This window comes from Tyto alba, unplaced genomic scaffold, assembly GCF_018691265.1.
Source record: "Tyto alba isolate M040663 unplaced genomic scaffold, T.alba_DEE_v4.0 Super-Scaffold_27, whole genome shotgun sequence".
NCBI lineage: Eukaryota > Metazoa > Chordata > Aves > Strigiformes > Tytonidae > Tyto > Tyto alba.
In genome coordinates this window covers 7,622,246-7,646,921 of record NW_024881301.1, presented here as the reverse complement: position 1 = coordinate 7,646,921, position 24,676 = coordinate 7,622,246, and the positions used below count along the sequence as shown (strand labels likewise).

General features: G+C 38.3%; 1 protein-coding gene across 2 annotated transcripts in view; it reads left to right on the top strand.

Annotated features, from left to right (window-relative positions):
• LAMA3 (laminin subunit alpha 3) overlaps window positions 1-24,676 on the top strand; it is a 125,470-nt gene that overhangs the window by 34,803 nt on the left and 65,991 nt on the right. The window contains exons 9-26 of one of the 2 annotated variants that reach the window (XM_042798109.1): window positions 374-464; window positions 1,493-1,624; window positions 3,438-3,500; window positions 4,813-4,854; window positions 5,950-6,084; window positions 8,659-8,793; window positions 10,248-10,385; window positions 10,903-10,949; window positions 11,871-11,970; window positions 13,141-13,193; window positions 13,585-13,690; window positions 15,458-15,557; window positions 16,056-16,212; window positions 19,505-19,637; window positions 20,921-21,063; window positions 22,409-22,509; window positions 22,682-22,835; window positions 24,221-24,381. In XM_042798109.1, the coding sequence (XP_042654043.1) occupies window positions 374-464; window positions 1,493-1,624; window positions 3,438-3,500; window positions 4,813-4,854; window positions 5,950-6,084; window positions 8,659-8,793; window positions 10,248-10,385; window positions 10,903-10,949; window positions 11,871-11,970; window positions 13,141-13,193; window positions 13,585-13,690; window positions 15,458-15,557; window positions 16,056-16,212; window positions 19,505-19,637; window positions 20,921-21,063; window positions 22,409-22,509; window positions 22,682-22,835; window positions 24,221-24,381 (1,991 nt within the window). Of the gene's footprint in view, window positions 1-373; window positions 465-1,492; window positions 1,625-3,437; window positions 3,501-4,812; window positions 4,855-5,949; window positions 6,085-8,658; window positions 8,794-10,247; window positions 10,386-10,902; window positions 10,950-11,870; window positions 11,971-13,140; window positions 13,194-13,584; window positions 13,691-15,457; window positions 15,558-16,055; window positions 16,213-19,174; window positions 19,314-19,504; window positions 19,638-20,920; window positions 21,064-22,408; window positions 22,510-22,681; window positions 22,836-24,220; window positions 24,382-24,676 lie in introns of both variants that reach the window. The other variant, XM_042798108.1, reaches the window with a different exon arrangement.

Here is a 24,676-nt window from a genome sequence, read left to right as displayed (position 1 = left end):
ATTTATGATGCATTTGCTTGAATGATATATATGTTATGACAAGAAAGTAGCATAAAAGAAGATATCGTGTGATTGGGAGAAGAAATTCTTTTTCTCTAAATTTTTTTTTTAAATAGCTCTTTTTTATAATGCTTTAAAGATAAAATTCAGCTGCTTTATGTGAGAATACCATGATTCAGAAATCTGTAGAGAACAGGTGGTTCAGGAACGCCAAATGATGAGTGCTGTCTTTATTGCAGTCATATTCAATTTTTTACCTGTGCTGATCCTTTCTTAGTTGTATATAGAAACAGTGTAAGGGATGTTACTGTTTCTTAATTCTTCCAAGTTCCCCTTTTTATCTCATATTTACCTTTTGTTTTATTTTTCACAGCATAACACAGCTGGTATTAACTGTGAGAAGTGTGCAAAAGGTTACTATCGTCCTTATGGTGTTCCAGCAAGAGCTCCTGACAGCTGTATACGTGAGTCTTTCTCTATTATGTATCTTCTCATGGTGGTGGCTTGGGGATTTTTTGGCTATAATCAAGGCATGGGATTTTTTGGGGAGGAAAAATGAAAGAGTGGCCAAAAGATGTTGGAGAACAACTGCAAATTACTTTCTGTGTTGCTTTAGACCCTTTTAATGGTATTCTTCTCAGCTTATATGTGATACGAGCCTAAATCTTCGGACCAGCAGCAGGTCAATAGGAGGAAATAAGCCAGAAAGGGCTGCTGATAGGATCACTTAAGCCTGGGGTGCAGCTACACACCCCACAGCGAGGAGGTGTGACCTCTAGGAAGCCACTCTCATCTCCTACCCTCATCACCTTGCTTCTCTTAGCTCTCTGATGTACATGTGAGGTATTGTTTGGCTCTTGGTCACATGAAAATTTGATTCTGTAGCTCAAAAAGTCATGAGGATCACTGCTTCTGTTTTATGCAGTGCTGTACCTAACTACTAATAAATGATTCAATAAGATAATTCCTAATATGACACTTAAAAAAGAAGAACTGAGTATAGGTAAGAGATAAGTGTTGAATTACAAACAGGCTGAAGGAGCCTTGTGACGAGTAGGAGGAAGCTACAGTTTGTTGTGTTCGGGTATTGAAATGAATGGGAAGTCAACAGAGCCATGGTGTGCTGCCGTAGTGGTGCGTAAGGAAGGTTGGGTGGAGGGTGGTGCTTAGCCTAGACCATGGAGAGGGATGAGCAGACACCACAGAAAAGGTAGTTGCTGCAGTGCTGTGGAGTAATAGCATGCAGCTTTCTGAATTAAAAAAACCCTAAACACTCTAAGAAAATAACATGAGTCTTACTTCTAAGGGATATCACAAAGATTATTTGGTGATATAAAGTATTTGGAAAATAGGTAACAGCATGCAAATGTTAATTCTTTAATTAATGAGGCATTCACAGCTGCAAAGTTACTATTATAATGCCATTGTGCACTGCTGTGAAAGGCAAATTAATTATTTTCTGAAGAGTGCCTAATTGCTGATACTTACTTAGCCTGCAGTTGTAACTTGGAGCATGCAGAGGGCTGTGAGGAAGGGTCTGGCCGCTGCTTCTGTAAGGAGAATTTCCAGGGAGAAAACTGTGAACGCTGTGCTGATGGATTCTATGGTTATCCATTCTGTGTCCGTAAGTATGCAAATAAAAATGCCTTTTTTTCCCATATTTTAAGTGTGCATTAAAGAATTAACAGTTTTGATTACACTTTATGTGCTTAAAACATCTGACATTTCAGCTTCACGTGTTTACATGTTCTGATATATCAGTTGTCATAATACTGAAGAGAGTCTGGCTTGTTTTACAAAACGATGGTTACTTGAAAATTGAATAGGTAGTGCTGCATTCTCACAATTCTGAGTTCATTTAAGACTTCTTCATTCAGGCTACAGCCTACCTCTCAGTAAGTCATGAACTCCAGGCCTAAAGCCCTGGACAAATTGTAGAAACATATCTTAAGGTCTTTAGGTATAAAAACCACTTGGACTGGGAAGGGGAACATAACTGTAGTGAGAGAGAGGGGAGAAAATGGTTATGTGTTCTCCTTGACACCTCCTAGTATTTGGAACTTGCATCCATGATAAACAAAGCTTGTGGGATTTTGGAGGATTCTAAAATAAATAAAAATAATTCTAAAAGAGTGCCTGCATAATGTTGGAAAGGCTCTCCTGGCAGAGCATAAGGCTCTCAGCCGTGCTCTCTTATTTTTGCTGGACTGCAGGTAGGTGCAGATACGTGTTGAAGGAAGGGTTCCAGTTTGTTTCAGATTTTTTGAGAAGTAGCTGAAGGAAAGATGTTTGTAAATCCAAAGAAAATAAACATACTAGAAAAAACAATGTGACACAGTACTGCTGAGTGCTTCCATTTATTGAAAATGGTAATAGAACGCTATCTAATGCTATTGATTGATTGAAAATCAGATTTTTACTTTAAAATGTTAATAAAATTAAATGTTGAGAATTCAGAAAATTAAATGCTTTCCCCATAAACAAATTATATATAAAATAATGGAGAAGAAAATATAACATCAGTTTTGTGTTTGCTGCATAAAAGCTTGTGACTCCATGAAGAGATTCTAAAAATGCATTGGTGGGATGTTTTGTGCCCTCAGGAGAAGCATGTTTCTGACAGTTGATAAAACAGGTGTTGTTCTGGGGCAAGATTTGAGGTCTGACTAAAAGAGGGGTGACATGATAAAAATGGAAGAGGTAAATCAATACAAAACAAAGGAAAAAAACTGTAAAAAAAATAATATTGTTTGAATTCAATGGCTGTGATAGAATAAATCCTTTCTGTACAGTGCATCCTAGATTATCACATCTCATGTATCCTCTTGTTTGTAATCCAACATTTTTAAGTAAATTCAGCTCAGGTGGACCTTGATCTAAGTCCCACTGATGTTTAAGCTCATCAACTTTGGATCCTATCTTAATGGAGGAAAGTTTGTTGGGATGTCGTTCCCATTCCTAACCTGGAAGATTCTCAAATAAAAAGCTCCCAAGATGTGTAGTACATGTCATGAATTCTGGCAGTTCAGGCAGCAAGTGATAATGATAGCAGGAGATGGACCTTCAACTGGAAGCAGAAAATGTGAAATAAATACGGAGCTCCCTAGATAGCTCTCATAACACCATCTAGCATGAGAAGGCTTTCTGTACAAAAGGGTAGGGACCAGGGAAGTAACCTGGTAGCATTTCCAAATGGTGTCTGGCCTTTCATACTGTTCTTTTGAGAAGAGATGTTTGTACCTGAGTTGGAGATCAAAAGTAAAATGTTTCTTATCCTGTTCCTAACTGAAAGAAAACTAAACTGAAGTTGGTTACCAGAGTCATGTGAATATCATGTTCTCTGTAGTGACAGGAGATTACTTCATGAGTTTTCATGGTTTTTAATGAAATAAATTTGTCTGTTTCAAATACACTTCACTGTTTCTTTTGTTTTAAAGGTATTCCTGTATATCCTTTTACTTCTCCAAATCCAAGTGATGCTATGGCTGGTGACATAATCGGCAAGTTCTTGGTGTTTCCCCCCCCTCCATTTTGCTGTTTTTCCCTGTGTCACAGTTTTTCACTGTTTCAGTGGGGCCTACTCTTTGATGGAGATTTATGTAGTTATTTTGCCACTGTTGGTATTTTTCTTTCAGATAGCCTTTGTGCTTGCTAGAAGTTAATCTTATTGTCATGTTTGTATTAAACAGTTTACTAGACTAGTTTCAGGAAGAGTTATGGATCAAAATAAGTTTGACCAGCCTCCGGCAAACATCTGCAGAAGAGCCTGACCATCTTGTTTTGTGCTCTTATGAACAGATCCATCAAGACTTTCTGACAAATACAATTTGTCAGACGCTTTGCGGTGTAAATCTCTTTCTTAAGGCTAACTGTCCTCTGCTTCTGGACTGTCCTCTTGCACCTGGCAAATTGTACATTGCCCTTGGCCATGAAGGATTTTGATTTCTAAGAGCACTATGTATTTCCTATTCAGCCCACTGCAAAGCTGCCTGAATTCCATTCAATGATTCCCTCAGTGGGCTCACATTTTTTAACATATTTCATTACATTGCTGAACAGAGACATCATCACAGCTAGTGCTTAATCACATACATGTAATGCTCTTCAGGATTAATAACTTTAAAAACCCTCAGAACTTTTTTCATATCCTTAAATCAACATTCTTTCCCTTTATTTCAATTAACTTTAATAGAACTGGAGTTTATGTTGGCAAATGAAGAAGTGTTTTTTTCTGTGAATGTAGCAGACACCAAGATAAGCTGGCAGTATGAATCCATGTATGTATTTACAAGTCCCAGCAGTTTTCTTGAAAGTGTCTGCAGTTGCCATCACATCCCACCAAGCCTCAGTCTCCCGTACCACTTATCTCCTTCGTACAGCATCCAGAATAATTGCCCTGGTAGGCCTGTGGGTATGCTCTGTTATATATCCCATTCTTTCACGTATTTTTGAAAGGAAGAAGAGAGAAAACTCTGAAGAAAAATTAATAAATATAAACAGGAGAAAACAGGTCTTGAGCTATTTACTTTTTCAGTGAGTAGCCTCTGAGTCTGAAGGCATAAGAAAGGCAACCGCCTCTAGGTGGAAGCTTCTGTGTCTATGGAAGTTGTAAATTAGTGCTGGCAGACTAAGCATGAATACAGATTATTATTTTTTTAAATGAGGTTTACATGTAAGGGTTAAATAATTTTGTCAGTTCAAGAGTAGTAATTGCTAATCACTGATCTGTTTTTCTCTGCAAAAATACAAGGAGTTGCATGTTTTTATGCACTAAATTTGTTCCTCTTTCTTTTCCTTTTCTGTTGTAACTAGAAGGTGGCTGCAAACCAGGATATTTTGGCCCCCAGTGTCTACGTAAGTGCCATAGTTTCTTTGATGCTTGGAGCCTGTGCTCCAGTGTAAATGCCAGCCTTCAGCTTCCAAGTGAAATAGGAACTTTAAGTTCGTAATGCCACAAATGTTTTCTTTACAAACGTGCTCCCCAGCGTGCCAGTGCCATGGTGCAGAGTGCTGGGCGGTGACTGCGGTGGAAATAGCAGACAGTGCAGATGTCAAACTGGATTTCAGGGGTTTTCCTGTGATACCTGTGCAGCTGGGTATTTTCATTACCTCTTCTGCCAGGGTAAGCTGGATGTTCCCTTTTGGCAAGCGTATCCAAAACACAGACCCAAGTTTTTTACTGAGGGATGAAGTTCTTTTGCCACACAGGGGTGTTTATAAAGGGCTCTCCTAAAACTCACGGAAGTCAAAGAAGAAGAAAAATGTGATGAGCAGGGATTTCCATCTAAAAATGCCCCTTTTTCCTTGATTGCTGTCTTACTGTGTGGCACATCTGTCAGACTCCACTTTGGGGTTGCATTTAGTAACATTGATGAAATATAGAATACCAGTGGGAACATTTGTGTTAATTATCCTTTTTTTTTTTTTTTTAAATATTTGTGTTAATTTGAGTTTGCAACCTCACTTGATTCATCAAACTGCCCTTTCTAGTCAATACTAAAAAACTGACTGTTTTCAAACTTTATTAACCATCTCTGTCTTTTTAGGTATTTTATTAATGCCTCCCACCTGAGATTGTAAATGCAAATCATAAATTGTTTTGGTTTGGTCTTAAAAAGGTTGAAACTACTTTGAATAGACATACTATACTTGGGATCTATACTTCAGACTCTGAGTGCGGACAGTCCAAGGGTAGTGTTTCAGTTGACCCCAGTAGTTGCTTTGAGCTAGATTCTTTTGCTCTTTCATTAATGTCTTCCTTGATGTTGAATTATTATTGATGTGGGCAATCAATAAAAGCTGTTATGAGCCAAAATAAATCTGATAGGAAGATTTTGGTCCTATTGACCATCAGAGAGTTGCTTTTTATTTTCTTTTGTTTTTTTTTCAATTTCAAGATAAGAGAGCCTGTGCAGAGGCTGCCTCTGAAATGTCTTTTCTCATCTGCAGTGTGCAAATGTAACTTGGTGGGTACCCAGCCCGAAGTCTGTGATTTTCTTGGGAGGTGTCTTTGCCGCTCAGGGGTAGCTGGACTTCAGTGTGATGGCTGTCAGCCTGGCCGCCACTCGTTCCCTGCTTGTCAAGGTAAGGCTGCTGGCTGCATGTACAGCATCAAACACGCCCCCCAAAAGGCAGACAGGAGTGCTTTTCAGGTACTGTTTTTGCAGTGGCTGAAGCAATGTTCACAGCAGTAAATGGGCAAGAGAGTCTTGTGTTCTACAGTAAAATCCTCATTTATTCTAATTCTCCAATTCCATAGTAGGGAAGAATTATATAGTCTGTTTTCTCACAGGCTTTTTTTTTTCACATGGTCAGACTGTTTGATATAGCCTCAGTCAGCACAGCTCTCTTACTAATCACAAAGGATTTGAAAGCTGTTTTCACATGGAGGCCCACAGCAATGGAGCATGCTTGACTGCTAAGGAACTGGCATAACAGAGCTGTGAAATACTAATCTCCTTTTGCAGAGGGTCTTTGTTTGGTACCTTGTAAAATGTGTGTTCTGTAAATCTGAAAATTAGAAGCTGCTATTTTGCCCTTCATGGTGATTTCTCACTCATTTTAAGATCATCCGACAGGCACTGAGCCAACCTCTGTCCATCTAATTGTGAGACATGAATAATCTCCATAGGGTTTCACCAGTGTACCTGTCACCAAGGACTAGCCTGCCTTTTACAAGAGGGGAAAATGGGTCAGCACTGATGAAGTATAACCTTGGATATCATAATGGTTTTGTGTGTGTGTGTGAGGAACCCATCACGTTCTGTCTGGCCCCTAGGTTTCATCTACCTTTACACTGAATGAGAGAGGGGCCCTTAATCCTTAGTGAATTTTACGGTGAGAAAGAATATAGGATATTGCTGAGTTCTGGTATGTACTTTCCTGTACAGTCTAGCAAGATTTATATAGAACTTTATGATTTCCTTTCTTCTCTCTTACTATTTTTGGTTGCTGGCTATAGCAGTCCTCTTTCTTTTGGGCTTAAGTACTTGTTTATGTCCTATGAACAGACAGCAGAATCCTTTATGCCCTTGTAAAGCTATATTATGTTGTGTTACCAAGCACAATGGGTGAAATAAAGAAATACCACAAGACTGTGTTTCATGGTCTGGAGTAGATTAACATTTTTTAATGAAAAACATAAAATCAGGATTCTGAGTTGGTACATGCTGTTCAGTGGTTTTGAAAAACTCTAACCATTATTTTTTTTCTGAGAACTGAATCAGGTATCAATCTTAAATCAAACCTATATTGAATACATTTGAACTTTTAACACCAAAAGCTGAAAGGAGACTTAAAAGCTTAAAAGAACATGCAAAAACAAATTGTAAAAGGCAGATAAAAGTAATTGAAAACACAGTCAGTGGGATTACTCAAAACTGCTGCAGTTCACAGCTTGTTCTGTTAAAATAAGCTGCCATAGGTTTAAACTTAAAGTAATGCAGCATGCTGCAAACTGTGGTGGAAAGTGAGCAGCCCAGCCTGCTACTTGTGTTTGGAGTTGTCATCTTCGGAAGGAAGGTAGATCTATAACTTTTTGACTGCTGCAGCTAGAACTGATCTCTCTGGTTTTGTCTTATTGAACTCAATAGAAGCTTTATTCAGTAGGAGTGATATCAAAATAAAGCCTTTAAACAAATCAGTATTATTAAAATGAGGAGAGAATGTTCAGCTGGGGGTGGACTCTAGTGTAGATGATGTTTTTGGAAGCTTCAGTGTTTGTATTTCTCTTACACAAACTTCCTAGCAAGCCCTGCGTCTTTGCAGGCGTCTTTGAAGTAAACACAGCAGTCAGATGTCCTTGGCTACAGCAGAAAGAGGAACCAAAAGGGGGAACCAGGAACGTGAACATGGAACAGAAAGAAAATGATTGTTTTATACTTCTGTCAGTCATAAAATCCAAGTGATTAACTGTAACACTTTGACTTGTACCTGGAGCAGCTGGAATTCCCAGATGGGCTCCCATTCATGTACCTGTAAAGTGTGACCCTGTAGAACGTCCAGATCGTTTCAGTGAAGTAGTGCATCTTATCTGTGACAGAGCTGTTTGCCTAAAATAGTGGTAACTCCAAGAGAAATTTGTTGTTATAGTCTGACAATAGCTTTTGTTGTAATCTGACAATATGCCTTGTGTATGACATGCAGATTCCTGCAATGCACTGCTTGCCAGCTTGTAGAAATAAAGTGTCGGCAGTTTTTGCCTTGTGCATCATTTATTTGTGCATCATGAACTTGTGCTTGTTCATCATGACTTACAAGAAGTTTATTAGTAATTAGGCCTAGCCTACCTTTACAGATACTCTCTCTCAGAGGTTATTTTTAAAAGATGTTAAGTACTTCTGTCATGTGATGTTCTTTCCATTGTAAATTGGATTTCTGTCCCTTACATATGTGTTTTGCAAGGCATCAAACTAAATCTCTAAACAGTACATTATAGAATTTCATTAAGAACCTGATTATCAAAGTTTGAGGAGGCAATTACAGTATAAACATCTATTTCAAGATATTTGTTTCTGGTGGTAAAACTATGGTTTGTTTGCTTTCCTCATGATTGCTTTACATTCAAAGGTAACTTTTTTTTTGGCAAATTCTGGTTTAAATAATTACGGGCTTTGACACATATCTGTCAGGATAGTTATTATTTTTTTCTCTGTGCAGAATGTAACTGTGATGCTGTTGGCTCAGTGGAGAATACATGTGGTCCTAGAGGTCAGTGTCTGTGCCATAGTAACTATGCTGGACTGAAATGTGATCAGTGCGCTCCAGGTTATTACAGCTATCCCAGCTGCCTGTGTGAGTAAAAGCCTTTCCTCCTTTTACTGCAGTTTCCCTTCTTATTCCTGCAATACAGAAGAAAATAAATTTTCTCAAATATATTTCCATCTAAAACTACCTTTGATGGTTTTGTTCCTTCTAAAGCTGGCAACAATAACACTGAAGGTCCAGTCAGTGGCCAGGCTTCCTGGCAGGCACACACTCCGCTAGTCCTCCCTGGCACACCATTGCTGTTCCTGTGCTGGTTGGATTAATGTGAGCATGGCAATGTTTGGCCTCGTTGCAGCTGTATCTCTCTTTTTTAAAATATGAAAACTAAAGCTTGGGCTGGACAATGGGAATTTACCTTTATTAGTTCAGGCTCACTCAATTTACGGAACATAAACAGTAGTTCAACTGATTGAGGCTTCTAATATTTGATATGCTGTCCTGTAAACTTTTAAGGGCATTATTCTGTGCTTTTAACATGTGCTAATATTGCGCCATAAATCATAGTCTAGAAGGGTTTGACTCTGCAAATCTTTCGTCATATCAACAATTTTTCCTGCCAATGTGGATCAATTGATCAGACCCAGAATGTGTGTGTAGGTTTTTCACATCAAGCAGAGGGAAACCTGCAGGCTCTGTCATTAAAATGAGCAAGCTACTAATCATCATGAACAGGTCTGCTCTTTCCTAGAAATCAGAATGTTATTAGTGCTAAAGAGGGAACATATCCTCAGAATTCTGCTATTACTAATCACCACAACCACAGCAAAAAATAATCCAACAGGCTTGTTCTCTCTCTTTAGGAGATTGGCTACTACTTTACTAAAATAATTGTCATTAACCATTTTACCCTTAGACTCTATCTGAGCAAAGATTAGTCCCCTGGGCTGTAGCAGCATTGTTCTTTTTTGTGGCATTATTCTTACTTACTCTGTGTGTGTAAATCATTACACAACTGAGATCCTACATAGCAATCTGAAACAATAAGACTGTTGCATGATATATTTCAAAGCTTGCTTCTGGCCTCCTCAGTCCTCGAATCTAAAGGTGTGATGGGCATACAATTTTGTATTCTGTATTTCGCCATCATGTTTTTAAGTGCAGGTCTGATTACAGAATTTGTCCTGTGCTTTCTGTAACCATGAAGAAAGCAGACAGCCAAAACCAAGCCTGCTCTTAGGATGGGACAAAGAAGTTGAGGAAGAAAGATTTACAGTTCCAGATAATCCTACCAGTTTCTGTCTAGAACAGAGGAAAAAAACAATGACAAGGTGGTACAGGTCACCTCAAACTCAGAGGTTCCAAGCAGGAATGAGGACCCTGTGAGTTATAAGAGGACCTTGTGGGATATTTATTGGAACGAAAAATGAACACTCTAGACAAATAGTATTCAAAGCCTTTACAGTACTAAAGTTTTGGAAGGTTGTTGCTTGGTACCTACAGGGTGAACCCTCCCACCACTGTCTATGTTTGTTGCTATGTAGCTTGTCAGTGCTCTGCCGGTGGTTCCCAGCACAGCACGTGTGAGCCGGCACTGGGGCAGTGCGCGTGTCAACTGGGTGTCACGGGGCGACGGTGTGACAGATGCCTTTCTGCAGATGACACTTTCCCCTACTGCAAAGGTAACTCTTTTGAGAGAAAATCCTCCATTCTGATCCAGATCACCCCTGTTTTTATTGCAGGGATCTCCAGGGCAGCCTGCTGCATGCAGAGCTTCATAGAAACCCCCTGAAGCATGGGGAGGGAGGGACAAACCAGGACCACATATTAGATAAGCTTATTTGTCATTCTGTATGTTATTTCATTAAGAGAACTATAAGATTAAAACATTTTTTAGGTGATGGCACACAAACTTTAAGAAAGTGCCTCTCAGTTCTGTAGGTTAGTGCTGTATTTTTCCAGGTGACTACCTTGCATATCAACCTAAGTATTCTAAACCAGGCTAAATACACATTTGAAAAATCATTATTAAAGATTTCTGTTCATCTTGAAGTTTAAAGTATTTGAGTCCCTCCAAGGTAACCATATTAAAAAGCCTTTTCAAACTCACATCTGCTACGTTGTACTTCTGCACTACTACATTCCACAGCTCTGTTTTCAAAAGATCTTTCCATGTGTTTGTTTCTTAATTTCATAAAGGTGTCAACAATGAATGCGACCCCTCAGGTAGCATTGGTTCTCATTCCGTAAGTATTCTACCATTGCAGCTAACAGTGCGTGTTAATAATTCATGTTCCTTTGCTGAACACATTCACTTCATTACCCAAGTCCTGAAGTGTGCTTTTAGATTGTGAATAAATTGAACAAGCTTATTTGCATGGTAAGAGTGGAAATAGACTTTGTGTTTTGTTCTTTGATCATACTTGTGCAATTAGCTGTTGAGGGTGGGGGTTTTTTATCTTTTATATATAGAATATACATACTGTTTATGTCTTGGTATGCTAGAACACTAAAATGCACATGCAGATATGCATATAAGCCTATGTATATCTCAAAGACCTTCTGTTTCTGGGTTGCAACAGGCCATTTCACCATCAAATTATTTTTGAAAAAATTATCTCTGTAACTGTTGCTATTTCTCTATTATTGTTATTAATGCAGTGATGGTTATTAGTAGTAGCAAATTACCAGAAATCACAGTCATTGCTAAATGTGTAGCAAAGAAGACCTAGAGGTTAATTCTGACTGATGGAAGTGGTATCTATGTAGGCTCATCTATACAGCTATGTGTGTTTTCCACCAATAAAAGAAGGAATTAACATGGAAGTTAATGCTTATTTTTGAGGAAATTTGTTTGTTAAACTTTTTCCAAAACATTTAATACTTCAGAGCAGTTCTAATAAGTCTATAAAAGGATTGTGAAGTACATCCCTTGGGACATTTAGAATAAATTAGTTATGGAAAAAAATACGCAGGATGGAATAATCCCGTGCTGATAGTATGAGACAGAAAAATCTAAGACATCTGAATCAGCCTCAGTTTCCATGCATCTATAAAAGTCAGTAAATGGCCTGAGCTGTTAATAATATTAGGTTTTTCTTCATACTAAAGAGCAGTATGTTCTTTATGAAACAGATGAACCCATATTAACTGCTTTCTGTCATTAGGGCTATTGTCAATGTCTTCAACACGTTGAAGGTCCTACCTGTAGTAAATGCAAACCGTTGTACTGGAACCTGGCCAAAGGAAACCCTGAAGGGTGTACAGGTATGGCTTTATGACATATTTCTTTGGCTTATGGAATGTGTTAAATTCTTTTGAAAGTCATCTTTATTCACTCTTTCCATCTTTACTTAATTGTAACACCAAATTACCCATGATGCCAGCAGTTACTTTTAGAAATTAGACCATGATTTCATGAAGTCTGCTAGTGTTGGACCAGTGTGTGCTCTGAGTTGTAATGATGTGTACTTCATGTGGCCCTATGGCAGTTTTACTGGAGTGAGGCAGGTTTTCTGCTGTTAACACTGAGACCAGAATTTGGCTCATATTTTAGAGGAAAAGGTGTTTTTTCATTTATTATCATTTCCTAGCTTGTAGAGGAGTGAAAAGCCTTCTTGTGGCCTCAGGGTGTGACAAATTTGTTATGGTTTATGTCTATATAATACTGATCTGTGTGCAATTTTCAGTGTTTACTAACAGGGAGTGTGTGTTTTTTGGGCAGATAATAATTATTTTAAAGATTAAAAAGGATAAAGATTAAAAAAAAGTTAAAGAATTTTTTCTCCCTGACCATTTAGTTTCCAACAGGTTCTACCACAACAGCCACCTAGATAGGATGAATAGACTTAGAGCCGATACTGATATCATTACATCTTTGACTCTAAATCCCTAAATACTGAACAGTCTAAACACCTCCTCAAAGATTAATTACTACACCTTTCATGTAATTCATCTTCTCTGCCTTCAGTCACAGAGTCAATACTGGGTTTCACCAAACCTCTAGGTCAGCATAGCTGCTTCCCGCAATATTTGCTTCATTTATATTTCATATGGAGAGTTGAACTGTTCCCAAAGTAGTGCTGCAGAATAGAAGGTGCCAGTCAGGCTGCAAGGCACTGTTTTGCATCAGCTGCCTGAATGTTTCTCAGAAAACAATTGTAAATCCAAACTTAAGGTTGTTTTTGTTGAATACACGTTAGAACACTTTAAAGCACGCCAGTAAATCACAGATACGCAGAAGTCCTCATTCTTTCTCCTTTGCTTTTTCTTCTTACCTTGTGCCAGTATCTGTCTGCTATTCTGAACCTTCTAGTGTAAAATCCATCTTGTAGCACTATAACTCGAAATTGCAGATTCAGGGTGATGGTTTTTTTTTTCCCTGAAAAAGTATCTTGGAAAAATGAAATGCAGATTGTCTTTTTTTCATCTGTGCAGCGTGCCACTGTGATGTGAGTGGAACACTAAGTGGAGTTGGAGAATGTCAGCAGGTAAAGTGAAATTAAAAGAAATACATTAATTAAATTGATTTTTGCAAAGATAAATTTTTATAACATTTGGTAAGATAGAAGTCTTAGTATTCATTATTGCTTTTGCACATAAGGTATCTGGTTTTATGCAACAAAGAAACGGTTTTATACAGAAGTTTTATACATCCTAATGACGTATACAAGTTCTGAATAATTTTCATCATCTTGGTTTTATGGATTTTCTAGTCTGTTAATTGAAGATGATAAATGACAGATGTTATGTCCAGATAATATTTTTTGTCGAGATTAGAATGTTTTTCCTATTTAGAATTAGAGGGAATTCAAAGTATTGGAAGATTAAAGCTCTGAAAAAGGTGCTGAAACATTTTTGATGAAATTTTTTTCTTCACAGGAAAATGGGCATTGTTACTGTAAATCTAATGTTTGTGGAGATTCCTGTGACACTTGTGAAGCTGGTTATTATGCTCTCAAAAACAAGAATTATTTTGGCTGCCAAGGTAAAATGAATAAAGGACATCTCTGGTAGCACATTTGCACTTAGCACAAAAGTCTTTAGCATTCCCTAGGTTGTATTTTTAACATGTGCATGTATTTGTTGAATCACTCGTGCACAGCATTTTGCACTACTGTTTGTAGTTGCTTGTAAGCCCTGTAGCTCCTGCTTTGCCTTCCCAAGGAAGCAGGAACAAGGCAGATGCTACCACCGTGGTTGCCAGCCACATTGTGGCTCCCTCCCAGGAGGAAAGGTGCTCCTCTCGGAGTTCACTGTCCTTCACCTTGCCTTTCCCCCCACTTGCCTGAGGCTTCGCTGTCAAAGCCTGCAGTGAGATCGAAACAGGCACTGCTAAAGCGGTTATCTTATCAAATAAGATAACTGAGAGTCATTCCTCCTTTCACTCCTTCTGAGTTATGGGGCCAGGGACGCCTGATTTTCCTGCAAAAGCGTTACCTGTAAGAGTGGTAGCTGTCTGTTCCACATAGCAGTTTTCTAAGGTCTGCTGCTGCAATAAAAAGATGTTAAAACAGATACTAGCTTGATTATTTTTTTGTTTGTAGGTATATTCGTATATTGCTTTATCCCAGGACTCAGTGTGTTTTGAAGCAGAGACAGATGTAGTTGTGATGTGGAGAGAGCAATCCTGAAGGATACTTGCTCTGCCATGTGTTTTGAGTGATGTAGGGCTACTTCAACAGTTCCCTTCCCTCCCTGTTCCCCCACTGTAGATTTAGATTTGTTAAAATTATTGAAAGCACTTCACTGACTTCAGTGTGCTTTACATGTGTCCAGGGCTGATGCAAGAGATTTATTTTTAAAGCACTGAAGTACTTCTAACGATCATTTAATATGTGCAAAGTCAAAAATAATGGCTACTGTATCAAACAAAGCTTTCATGACTAATGTGCAAACCAAGGAGCTAATGAAAGGGATCAGGTTTCACAAAGGTGTCAAATACTTCAGATATCCTTGATTTCAGTGAGATTACAGGTGCTTAACATGTCTTAGAAAACAGGACTCTTACACTACAATGTAAACATGTGTTTAGGAACTTTTAATCTTTCAGTTTGGCTTGAAATTTTTAGCCTAGACATACTTGTTCCTTAGTATGATATATTATACATCGTTATTAGAGGTGTCCTTTCGTTTGTGCCACAAGTCCTGTGTCCTGTAGAAAGTCATTCAATATTGTTGTCCAGTATTGGTTAAAAATATGCATATGCTATTATATGAACACATATATTCTCATTGTGTGCAAGTTTTGTAAAATAAATTAAGTATTGGAGTACCAGACTGAAAAATTAATATCTCACAATTTTTGTAAGTTAAGTTTTGTAGTTTTGTAGCTTTTTTTGGTTTGTTGTTTGGTTGGTTGGTTGTTTTTTGTTTTTTTTTTTTTTTTTTTTAAATAATTATTCATCATGATATTGCTGTAGAAATTCTGACTTATTAACAAAACATTTGCATGGCTGTTCTGCAGAACTGTAGTCCTGCATTTAGTAATGTAGCGTAGCCAATTACTTGTGTATTTTTTAAAAAGTGGCTTTTGTCACATTCCAAGGAGAACTAAAGAAAACAACCATGAACATGGGAACCCAGAAATAATTACAGCTTATACGTGTGTGTTAAGATGTGTTTGAAAGAGCCTGGGGGAAGGACAGTCTGAAGGGCTCTGGAAGGAGGAAACAAGTCATTAACAGTGTTTTCTGGTAACTTTTATCACTTTTTTTTCTGATGTAATGTTTGGCTTGTGCTCTTTGCCTGACAGGCTGCCGGTGTGATGTTGGAGGATCCCTCAGCGCGGCGTGTGCCGAGCCCTCAGGTGGCTGCCACTGCAGGGCTCACGTCGTGGGGACGGCCTGTCAGGAGTGAGTCTGGCTGTAGCTCCTGATAGCTCATGTTTCAGCTTTTAAAACTGCCCACAAGTCCCTTGCTATCCTTTCACGTGAGATTCTGCATTTGTTGATAAATAAGCTGGTAAATTGTATTAGTTACTGACACTAATTTTTCTGGGCAGTCTTCTTCTGTTAAAATAACAGAAGAAATAACTTAAATAAGATTTTTTTAACTCGTTTCCTTAAATGACCAATATCTGTTTTGCAATAGTATTGGATAAGTATCTATATATCTATCAAGATTTATGTAAGAAAATGTACGTCAATGTAAGTAAATGTACATGAGTGGTAAAAGCTTCTGGAAGGAGAATTCTCATTACATTCATCTTATCTTATCATCTTGAATTTATTAGCTGGTATCAGGATTCCTCAGTTATCAGTAGGTCACCTCCCTTCCACTGCTTTACGCTCTTAGATGTAGACCATACAGCAACTGGTAATTCTTTGTTGTTTTTTTTTTCTACTTGAAAGGCCTGAAAAAAATTATTTTTTCCCTGATCTGCACCACATGAAGTTTGAGATTGAAGATGGTACTACTGTCAAGGGAAGGGAAATTCGGTTTGGCTATGATCCTCAGGAATTTCCTGGCTTCAGTTGGAGAGGATATGCCCAGATGTCCTCTATACAAGTAAGCTGGTATTTTGCTCAAGGATTTGAGGTGAAAACATGGATGTATGGTACATATGTCTCTGAAGTACTGCTATGTGTGTGCAAGGTCATGGAGAAATCAGAAAAAAGGATAGGATCTCTCTAATCTGAACCTTTTGGCACTGTATCACTGTTTGATTTAGTGGGTGTTGGTATTATTGTAAGTTGGTCATTGCTTCTGCAAATGTGTGTTCTTCAGAAATGTTCTTTGGCGGGGGGTGTTCTGAGAAATATGCATTTTGCAGTAGGTGTAGAGAAAATAACTAACAGCTTTAATGCCTATAATACTGAGTACAGAAGTTCTTGTCATGCCAAGGACAGTGGAAACAGCAGAAGATTGATGCTTGGCTAAATAATTTGAATTTTACAATTCCTTTGCAGTCTGTGTCCATAGGATTTTCAGGTACTATCACACTGCTGTCACTGAAGTCTTCTTACACTTGCAACTTACATTGGGTGAAGAAGAGAAAGGTTCCAATTTTTATTAGAAATGATAACTTCACATTACAGCAAACAGGAAAATATGTGATTCAGTAAAAGAAATTGTGAGCAGGAACATATTGGCAACATTTATTTTAGTCTCATGACAGTCTATAAATAAAAAACAGCAGCTGTAAATCACAGGAAGAAAGTCACCATAATTTAATTGTGTGAGATGGGAATTTGGACTGAGCTGCTGAGCAAGTGAACCAGAATTTTGAAACAGTAAAATTGAGCAATAAATGGGATTTGCTCACTCTTCTTAAAAGTAGTACTCTGGTATAGTTGTGTCTAGCCCCTGTAAGTTGTCCAAGGACTAATGGATCACTACAGACTGAGACTTAAGCACATAACATTGCACAAGCATAGTGATCTCCTTTCTGTTCTTCATTTTTCACTCTTTCCTCTTTGTTCGTTTGTTGTCTATTTTTATCCCAAAGCTCATACTTGTTGGATCTTTAGCATTACTCCACATTCACAAATAAGGGCAGCTCTCCACTAACTGATTTCTTAATTTCTGCTTTCTAACTCAGCTGCTTTTTGCATTTCATACCCAGTGATACGGATTTTGTATATCCAGTGATCTGCGTTTTGTAATGAGGCAGTGAAAGGGCTTAGTCTCTAATCTTGCTAAAGGCATGCATTATTTTTCTTACCTGGATAAAGCTTTTCACTCATGTAAGTAATTGCCAGCTCCAGGCCCTCCTTAGTTAGATCCTTGCATAACTGAGATAGTCTCACATTCTTAATTTCAAGGAATTTTCCTAATTTTGACAACATTTTTGTGTATTGCAGGAGCCTGAAATAATCCTGCTGACATTTATTTTATAGAAGACAAATAGGGTTACCACATCTACCACGCAAAAGGCTAGTGTAACAACTTTGTTGTGAAAAGAAACTATTTCGATACATTTTAAAAATTTTGAGGTGAAATAAATAAGCTGTGTGTGACCTCAGTGGAGGTTGCTGGTGCCCTGTTACGCTGCTGACACGGATGTCTCATTATAGACTGACAGTCAGGCTCAGATTTTAAAGCACTGGCCAGAGTTGCCTAAGTCTGTGACAGAGTTCAAAGAATCATTTCTCCCTACTCCCTGCTTTTGCTTGAGGTCAGGGACCAACGTGTCTTCCTTCCTCATTCCTCTTCCTTTTCTCCCTTCATTGTGTCTTCCAGATTTTCAATAAAAGCTTAGAAAACATTTTGATATGTCTCCTGAAGCATGTTTCTTTATTTCTTTCACTTTTTCTTTTTTGTTCGTATCTATTTTTCAAGTGTTCCCTCAACGCCTGTCTTATCCATGTAGTATCCTTCAGAAGTCATCCTTCTCCATTTAAAACAACACTAGTAAAACCTTCCCTTGCTTATCTGTATTTTCCATTCTGGTCCACTGCCCTTCTGTGATCACCTAGATTTTAGCTATCTCATCTCTGTAGGTCTCTCAGCCCTGCTATCTGTCATATATCTGTTTTTGCTTTCTGTTTTGCGTTCCTATTAAGACGGTGGAGGTCTCTGGGATGGTGATGACAGAACTGAGGAATTTACATTCAGAGCAGCATATGGGAGCTGGCAATCTTGCATTTATTGTAGCATTTAGAAGAAAGAGAAAATGAGGCTTTGTGTTCCGTTCTCAAATGTATGGAGCAGAGAAAACCTGTGTGCATCCAGGGAAGCAGAATGGACCACAGCGGTGGGGAGGTGTCTGTACCACAAGCATCTTGGAAAGGGACAGCAAGTGGGTCGTGATGGGTGAACTGGTGGGAGCTGGATTATGAGGGGAGCTTTAGAATTTAGGATGGAAAGAAGGAAGACAAATGTTTGAGGTTGCATCAAACCTACTTTTTCCTAATCCACCACCAGCCTTCGAACACATCTCTGCCAATTCTGTTGCTCTGCAAACTAGATAACGGGGCCTGTGTTAATGGAGCCTCCCGTGGGCTCGGAAACTGCTTGGCTCCAGAGGTGTCAGTTCAGCCCCAGGGCAAAGAGAGTCATGCATGGTATTGCATCTCCAAGAGACTGTAGGATCTGATGGAGGAGCAGAAGTTTCGGTGGTGGTCTGAGGTGTCTGCATGCTGTGGAGCGTTGTGTGTGATCTCAGACTAGCATCAGTGATTCTGGCTGGTATCTTGGGAAGCAAGGAATATGGACAGCCCTTGTTACCATATGCCTCCTTTACGGCACGGGAGGGCAGAATAACATTAAAATAGTGTCCGTGTAGCAAGGTGGAATATCAACACACATGTTAGCTCAGCCATTCTGTGTCTTTCTGGATAAGCTATTACGCAACAAGAGTTTTATTTCACAGGAGGTTTTGTTTCTATGTTCTTTTGTAAGCTGCCCGAGCCTTTCTTTTCTGTTATGGAGTTTGTCTTTGCCAAATGGTTTTTCTTTCTCTGGGTGCTAGTAACAAATAATATACTTTCCTTTCCTCCTTTTTTCCCTTTCTTTTTATTTTTCCCAGCCAGAGGTGGTTGTGCCTATCACTGTGGCTTCCCCTAAGCTCTTCCACCTAGTCCTCCGCTATGTCAGCCTGGGCTCAAAAAGCTCTAAAGGGAAGATCTCAGTTGCTGAGGGAAAACATTTTGGCACTAATTGTACTTGTAAGTGAATTAATTTTCTCACTAGGCTTGCCTGTCATCCTCTGTCATACACCAGCATTGTCATTCCAGTATATACTTGTCTGCATGTATGTTTTTCTTGTAGGACATTAGTACGGTGCTTGCATGGCTTCTAGCTGTTCCTCTATTCAGCACTTTACGGCTGTTTTTGTTTATTAACTTAAATTTTTCAGAATGAAGTGAGGATAACTTTGAATGTGGAAAAATCAAACCTCTACTTATTTCGCATTATCCTGAGGTATATTAACCCTGGAGGTGAAACATTATCTGGTCGCATATCTGCTTGTCAATCTCGGCCTGAAGCAGGTAGGTGGAACTCAATGGCGCAACAGATCAGATGAATGTTAGATCAGAGACCTTTAAGGTGCACCTAAGTCAAATTTGTAATGTTGCTTAAAATGCATCACTTTTAACAGTGTCGGTGCTTTTGTGCTTTTCCTAATATATTTTGCCATGTAATTGATGTGGCTGTGTTTGCATGAAACCTCTACTTACAGTCGTAATCAACATTTGTTTTTTCAAATGTTTGCCAAACTGAGTACATTCTGTCCTGAGCTTTGAAGCTCTGAACTGTGTATTTTATGAATCGTTTAAAGAAGGGATTACAGCACTTATTTTGGTTTAGTTGCCTTTAATATTTCAGTTTAAAGTTGGCTTTTGCCTTCATTCCATGAATAACATTTGTTTAATGGTGAATCCAATCTACCAAGTTAGTTCTGATTACAGAGCTCAACAGCATGTGATGCCTTTTGGGCCCTGATAAAAGACAAATATTGTATATCCTTTGAATGGTAGAGGCAAGCCTATATGCAGAATTATCTCTTATTATGGTTAACTGCAGCGTACTGTTGGGAGCTAATGGAGCTTAGTTATAGATCCTTTTAGTAGTTCAGAGGAGACAAAACTGAAGACTTCACAGATACCACTCAGCAGAGTAGCAGCAGTCTGTGGTTATGTCTGGCTCATATTGCCTGGGAAGCAGGGAACCGGCTTTTGTCTGTGTCCAGGGGCTTCAAAGAGAAAACGATTAATATTGATAACAATTGATCCTCTCCACTTCTCTTTGATAAAGCATACCACAGCCATGTTTCTGTTGCACATCATCTTTGCCCAGAAGTTACTTTCAGTTACTATCTGTAACTAAACATCTTAGGTGCTACTGAGAACCTCCTGTGTCTGAAATACTTGGCCGAAAGTCACATGAGAACAGGCCTTGTATCAGCTGAACATGTTGTGAGTCAGTTCAGAGACAGGTTGAATGGAAAATAATGGAAGAAGAAAGTGAAGAAGTGACCTTTTTAGAATATTGCAAAACTGGCCATTACAGGGGCAGAGCTCTGCTTTTCTGAACCAATTTGCTCAAGACTAATAAGAACAAAGACAACAACCACTGCATAGCTCTGTAGGTTACTGTGTGTGGTCGAATGCACTGTTAATACATATTGATGGAAAAGCATTGATCAGCTCCTGTTAGACCAAGCTTAATGGATGAAATCATCAGTCCCATCAGTCCAGCACACTAAGCAAGTAGAGACATTTTACACAGTCCCTTATTTTTTCACTTGATTTTTTTTTTTTTTTGCTGGCAGGGACTGCTCAGAGCAAAGAATTTGTCTTCCCACCCAGCAAGGAGCCAGCTTTTGTTACAATCCCAGGAAAAAACTCCACAGACCCTTTCTCACTGGTTCCAGGAACGTGGACTGTCAGTATAATGGCAGAGGAAGTCCTCTTGGTAAGAAAACAATTGAGGAAAACAAGTGTTTGAAGGCTGTCATGATAGTGTTGCTCTGGGGTTACTTGCTGGGAAGAACCTGCAAGCAATTGAAACAGCACCAGTGAAAAGAGCACAGCAGCAGAGTATCATTATGAAAATTTACAGTTATGCCTCTTATCTCATTTTTTTTCCTTCCCTGATTTTCACCTGCTCTAATTGTTCTTGTGCTTACAGACTTTAAGGCTGTCTGGAATCTGTACCTTCAAAGGATAAAGTAATATTAATATACAGCACAATTGGTTGAGCATAAATGCTCACAGAAATTCATGATCTTACATATCAAGTGTCGTATCTAAAGCTTGGCTCAGCCACAGATAACCAGGGCCTCAGTTTCTTGACAAAGATTCTTCAGAAAAGTATTATAAGATGGGCTGCATGATTAGCAGGTCATTTTCTAAATGTTTGTATCCACCCATCATTACTCTTACTCACTGAAAAACTGAAAAATTTTATGACAGCAGTTCTGAGAAAGTGTTATAAAAAGACAAATTATTTGAGGTGATGGTTTATGAAAAACCTTAAACATGTATGATCACAAAAACGGCATACTGAAATTCATATGTATATTGTATAGGGTTAACAAGTAGCCAGTGTTTTCAGTCATTAAGCCTGGGGCTCTGTTAAATTGATGGAATATCGCATAAAATGTTACTAAAGAGCTTGCAAACATATTTCTTGCTGAAAGTGACAGTACTTATTGTGCCTGGTTTTGTTTACTAATACCTTTGAAAAGGAATTTATTAATGATCCTAGCTCAGCATGTTCTCACAATGACAGCTTTTATAAATAATCTCTAATATGTTAATTTAAGTAGGCAAGGCAGAGCAAAAATATACCAGCTTTTGAAGCACAGCTTAATAGATTACACAGAATATTTTTATAAAGTCACCTGGGATACGTGAATCTCCCTTGTGGAGTCACACACAGTTGAGTTGCGTGCCTGCGGGTTGTACTCCCGGGTGAAAACTACACCCAGCTGGCTGGGTGTTACCAAGCCGTGGGGAGGCTCCTGTATGAGCACTGTCTTGCACAACACACGATGGGAGAGTGGCTGCAGTTTCCCTGCTCACAGGGCAGCTGCCTTCATCTTGTTTCTATGAAGGTATAAATAGAGTTAGAGAGACACATTCTGATGCTATTGGTCCATGTAACAACAAGAAAAAAAAATCCATGTCTTGCAGATATCCTCTGTAAAAATTATTTATGTAGTTGGTTTTGTTCATTGCTACATTGTGAAAGTCTAGAGATGTTCCTGTTGTATTCTTCTGCGTGGTCCTGCATTTGTTGTATTCTTTGCTTTTAGGATTATATGGTCCTCTTGCCTAGTGATTACTATGAAGCATCCATCTTGCAGATACAAGTTACAGAGCCTTGCACCTATTCAGGACACGCTTCAACAGAGCAGTCAGTATATGTGCTACAGAATAAACCAGTGCCTTGGATTATTTTATTGTTACCTTGTTGCACTTGAAAACAATGATAATCCTGTGTTTTGCTTTGTTTGGTTTTTTTTTGTTGTTTTTTTTTTGTTTGTTTGTTTTGGTTTGGTTTGGTTTTTTTTTTCTTTTCATGTAAGCTGCTTGCTCTATCAGCATTTGCCATTGGCCAGATTTTCCTGTGTCCTTGGTTCAGATGCAGCGTATTTCAGACACGGGGGAGAATACAGAAGAATACTTGTACGACAGCCAACTCCTGATCAACCAGTGATGACCCATATCAGTGGAAGAGAGGTCAGATTCCTGCTTGCTAATTGCAGTCCCGTCTGCACTGTTGACTATAAACCTACTGGACTAAAACGGTTGCAGATTTACAGCTCAGGATTTGCAGATCTGTAATGCATCCCTAAAACAGACTCTGCGCCAAGTTCCGCAGTTTATACAGAACTGTGTAAGCGGATCAGTGTAGGCAGATTTATAACTGTGACTAGAGTGGACGTTTCACTCTGAGAAAAGTATTTTATTAAATAAAAATCACTCTGCTTTAGGCGTACTGGCTTGTTCAGCATACTGTTTAATTGCAGCATAAATGGCATAATGATTTGTCAGGAAAAATGGTGTACATACATCACTATAAATTAGTCTTTTTTTTTTCCTCACATAGCTATGCTTATGTAAAGTATTTGCTTTACTGAAAAACAAGCAGAAGCAATCATGCCACTGCTGTAGATTCAATGAAAGAGAAATATACGTTTTATGAAATGCAAAGTTATACTAGAAGTGTGTTTGGTAAAAATAAGGTATTTTATCAAGTACATTATAATTACATGTAAAAGGATTATGGCCTCTATTACTGTGGTTGGTTATTGTTTTTAAAAATACTAAGTGCAATAAGAATACTTACATACCACAGGCTTTGGTGCTTCATCACTGATGCATGTGCAAAACTTTACTGGTATGTATAATTAAAGTTAAGTCAAGAGGGCTGTTGACAGAATTATTTATTTACATGTTTAAGTGTTTGTAGCCTAAGGAAACATTGAGAAAAAACAGTTTAAATTTGAAAATAATTACATAGCCAACTGTAGCAAAAACCTCTGTAACCACAGCACTTTCCATGCAACTACTTCAGAATATTTTGCATTATGTATTGTGTTAACCAATATATGCAGGTAAACTAAAAGAAAAAACTCAGTACTTCAGAAAGTGGCGTTATTTGCTGGAGAAGATGCTTTCACTCTTCAGAGGGAATCAATATACAGCACTGCTGTAGTAGGAATTGTGTTCCTGGAAATATTTTTTTCAGTGGAGAAGTAGACTCAATTTTTATGTGTTAGTAAAGATATCTTACACATGATGGTGACAATTTTTTAGTAACATTAAAGTTTCCTCACTAGTATTTTCTACCAGGGAGAAGAGAAATAATAATATACTTATTTCCTAGGCTTATTTTACAGCCCTCCTAGAACTGTTATAATGGCAGATGTTTCTTGAACTTGGTTGACTTTTATTAGTGTACAGAGTGATTGCTTACATTCTGCTGGATGTCTTTTGCTGAGACATTACAGGACTTGCGCTGGACTAATGCTGACTAGTTGGTTTGCAGGGCAGGAAAAGACAGCTTCTGCAAGAAAGTGAGTTAAAAATCTAACTTTTCTTTTTCAATGATATTGACCTAGGTCAATTTACAGATGACCATAAGTGTTCCTCAAGTTGGTCGCTATGTTCTGGTTTTTGAATATGCCAATGAAGAGGATCAGTTATACACTGCTGAAGTAATAATACATAGCCCTGGACCTGTCACTGAAGGCAGAGTGAGAATATATAGCTGTAAATACAGGTAAGAATTTCTGAACCAATCACTAAATGATTAAATAAGCATTTTGGATATAATTATACTTTTTATATATTGGAATCCTTTTTACTATGTAGATTGTTTGAATTTAAGGGTGATTTAAAAGCAAGTGCATGATTCTGTGGGTAATATACAGATTTTTCATTCTCTCTGTGCAGTCAGCTCATTACATGTTTTTACTGCTTCAGTGAACTGTTTTCCTATACAAAGGGCTACTTTTTAATATACATTCATAAATCCTTACAAACTATTAATCTCTATGTCCATTGGAAGAGCATCA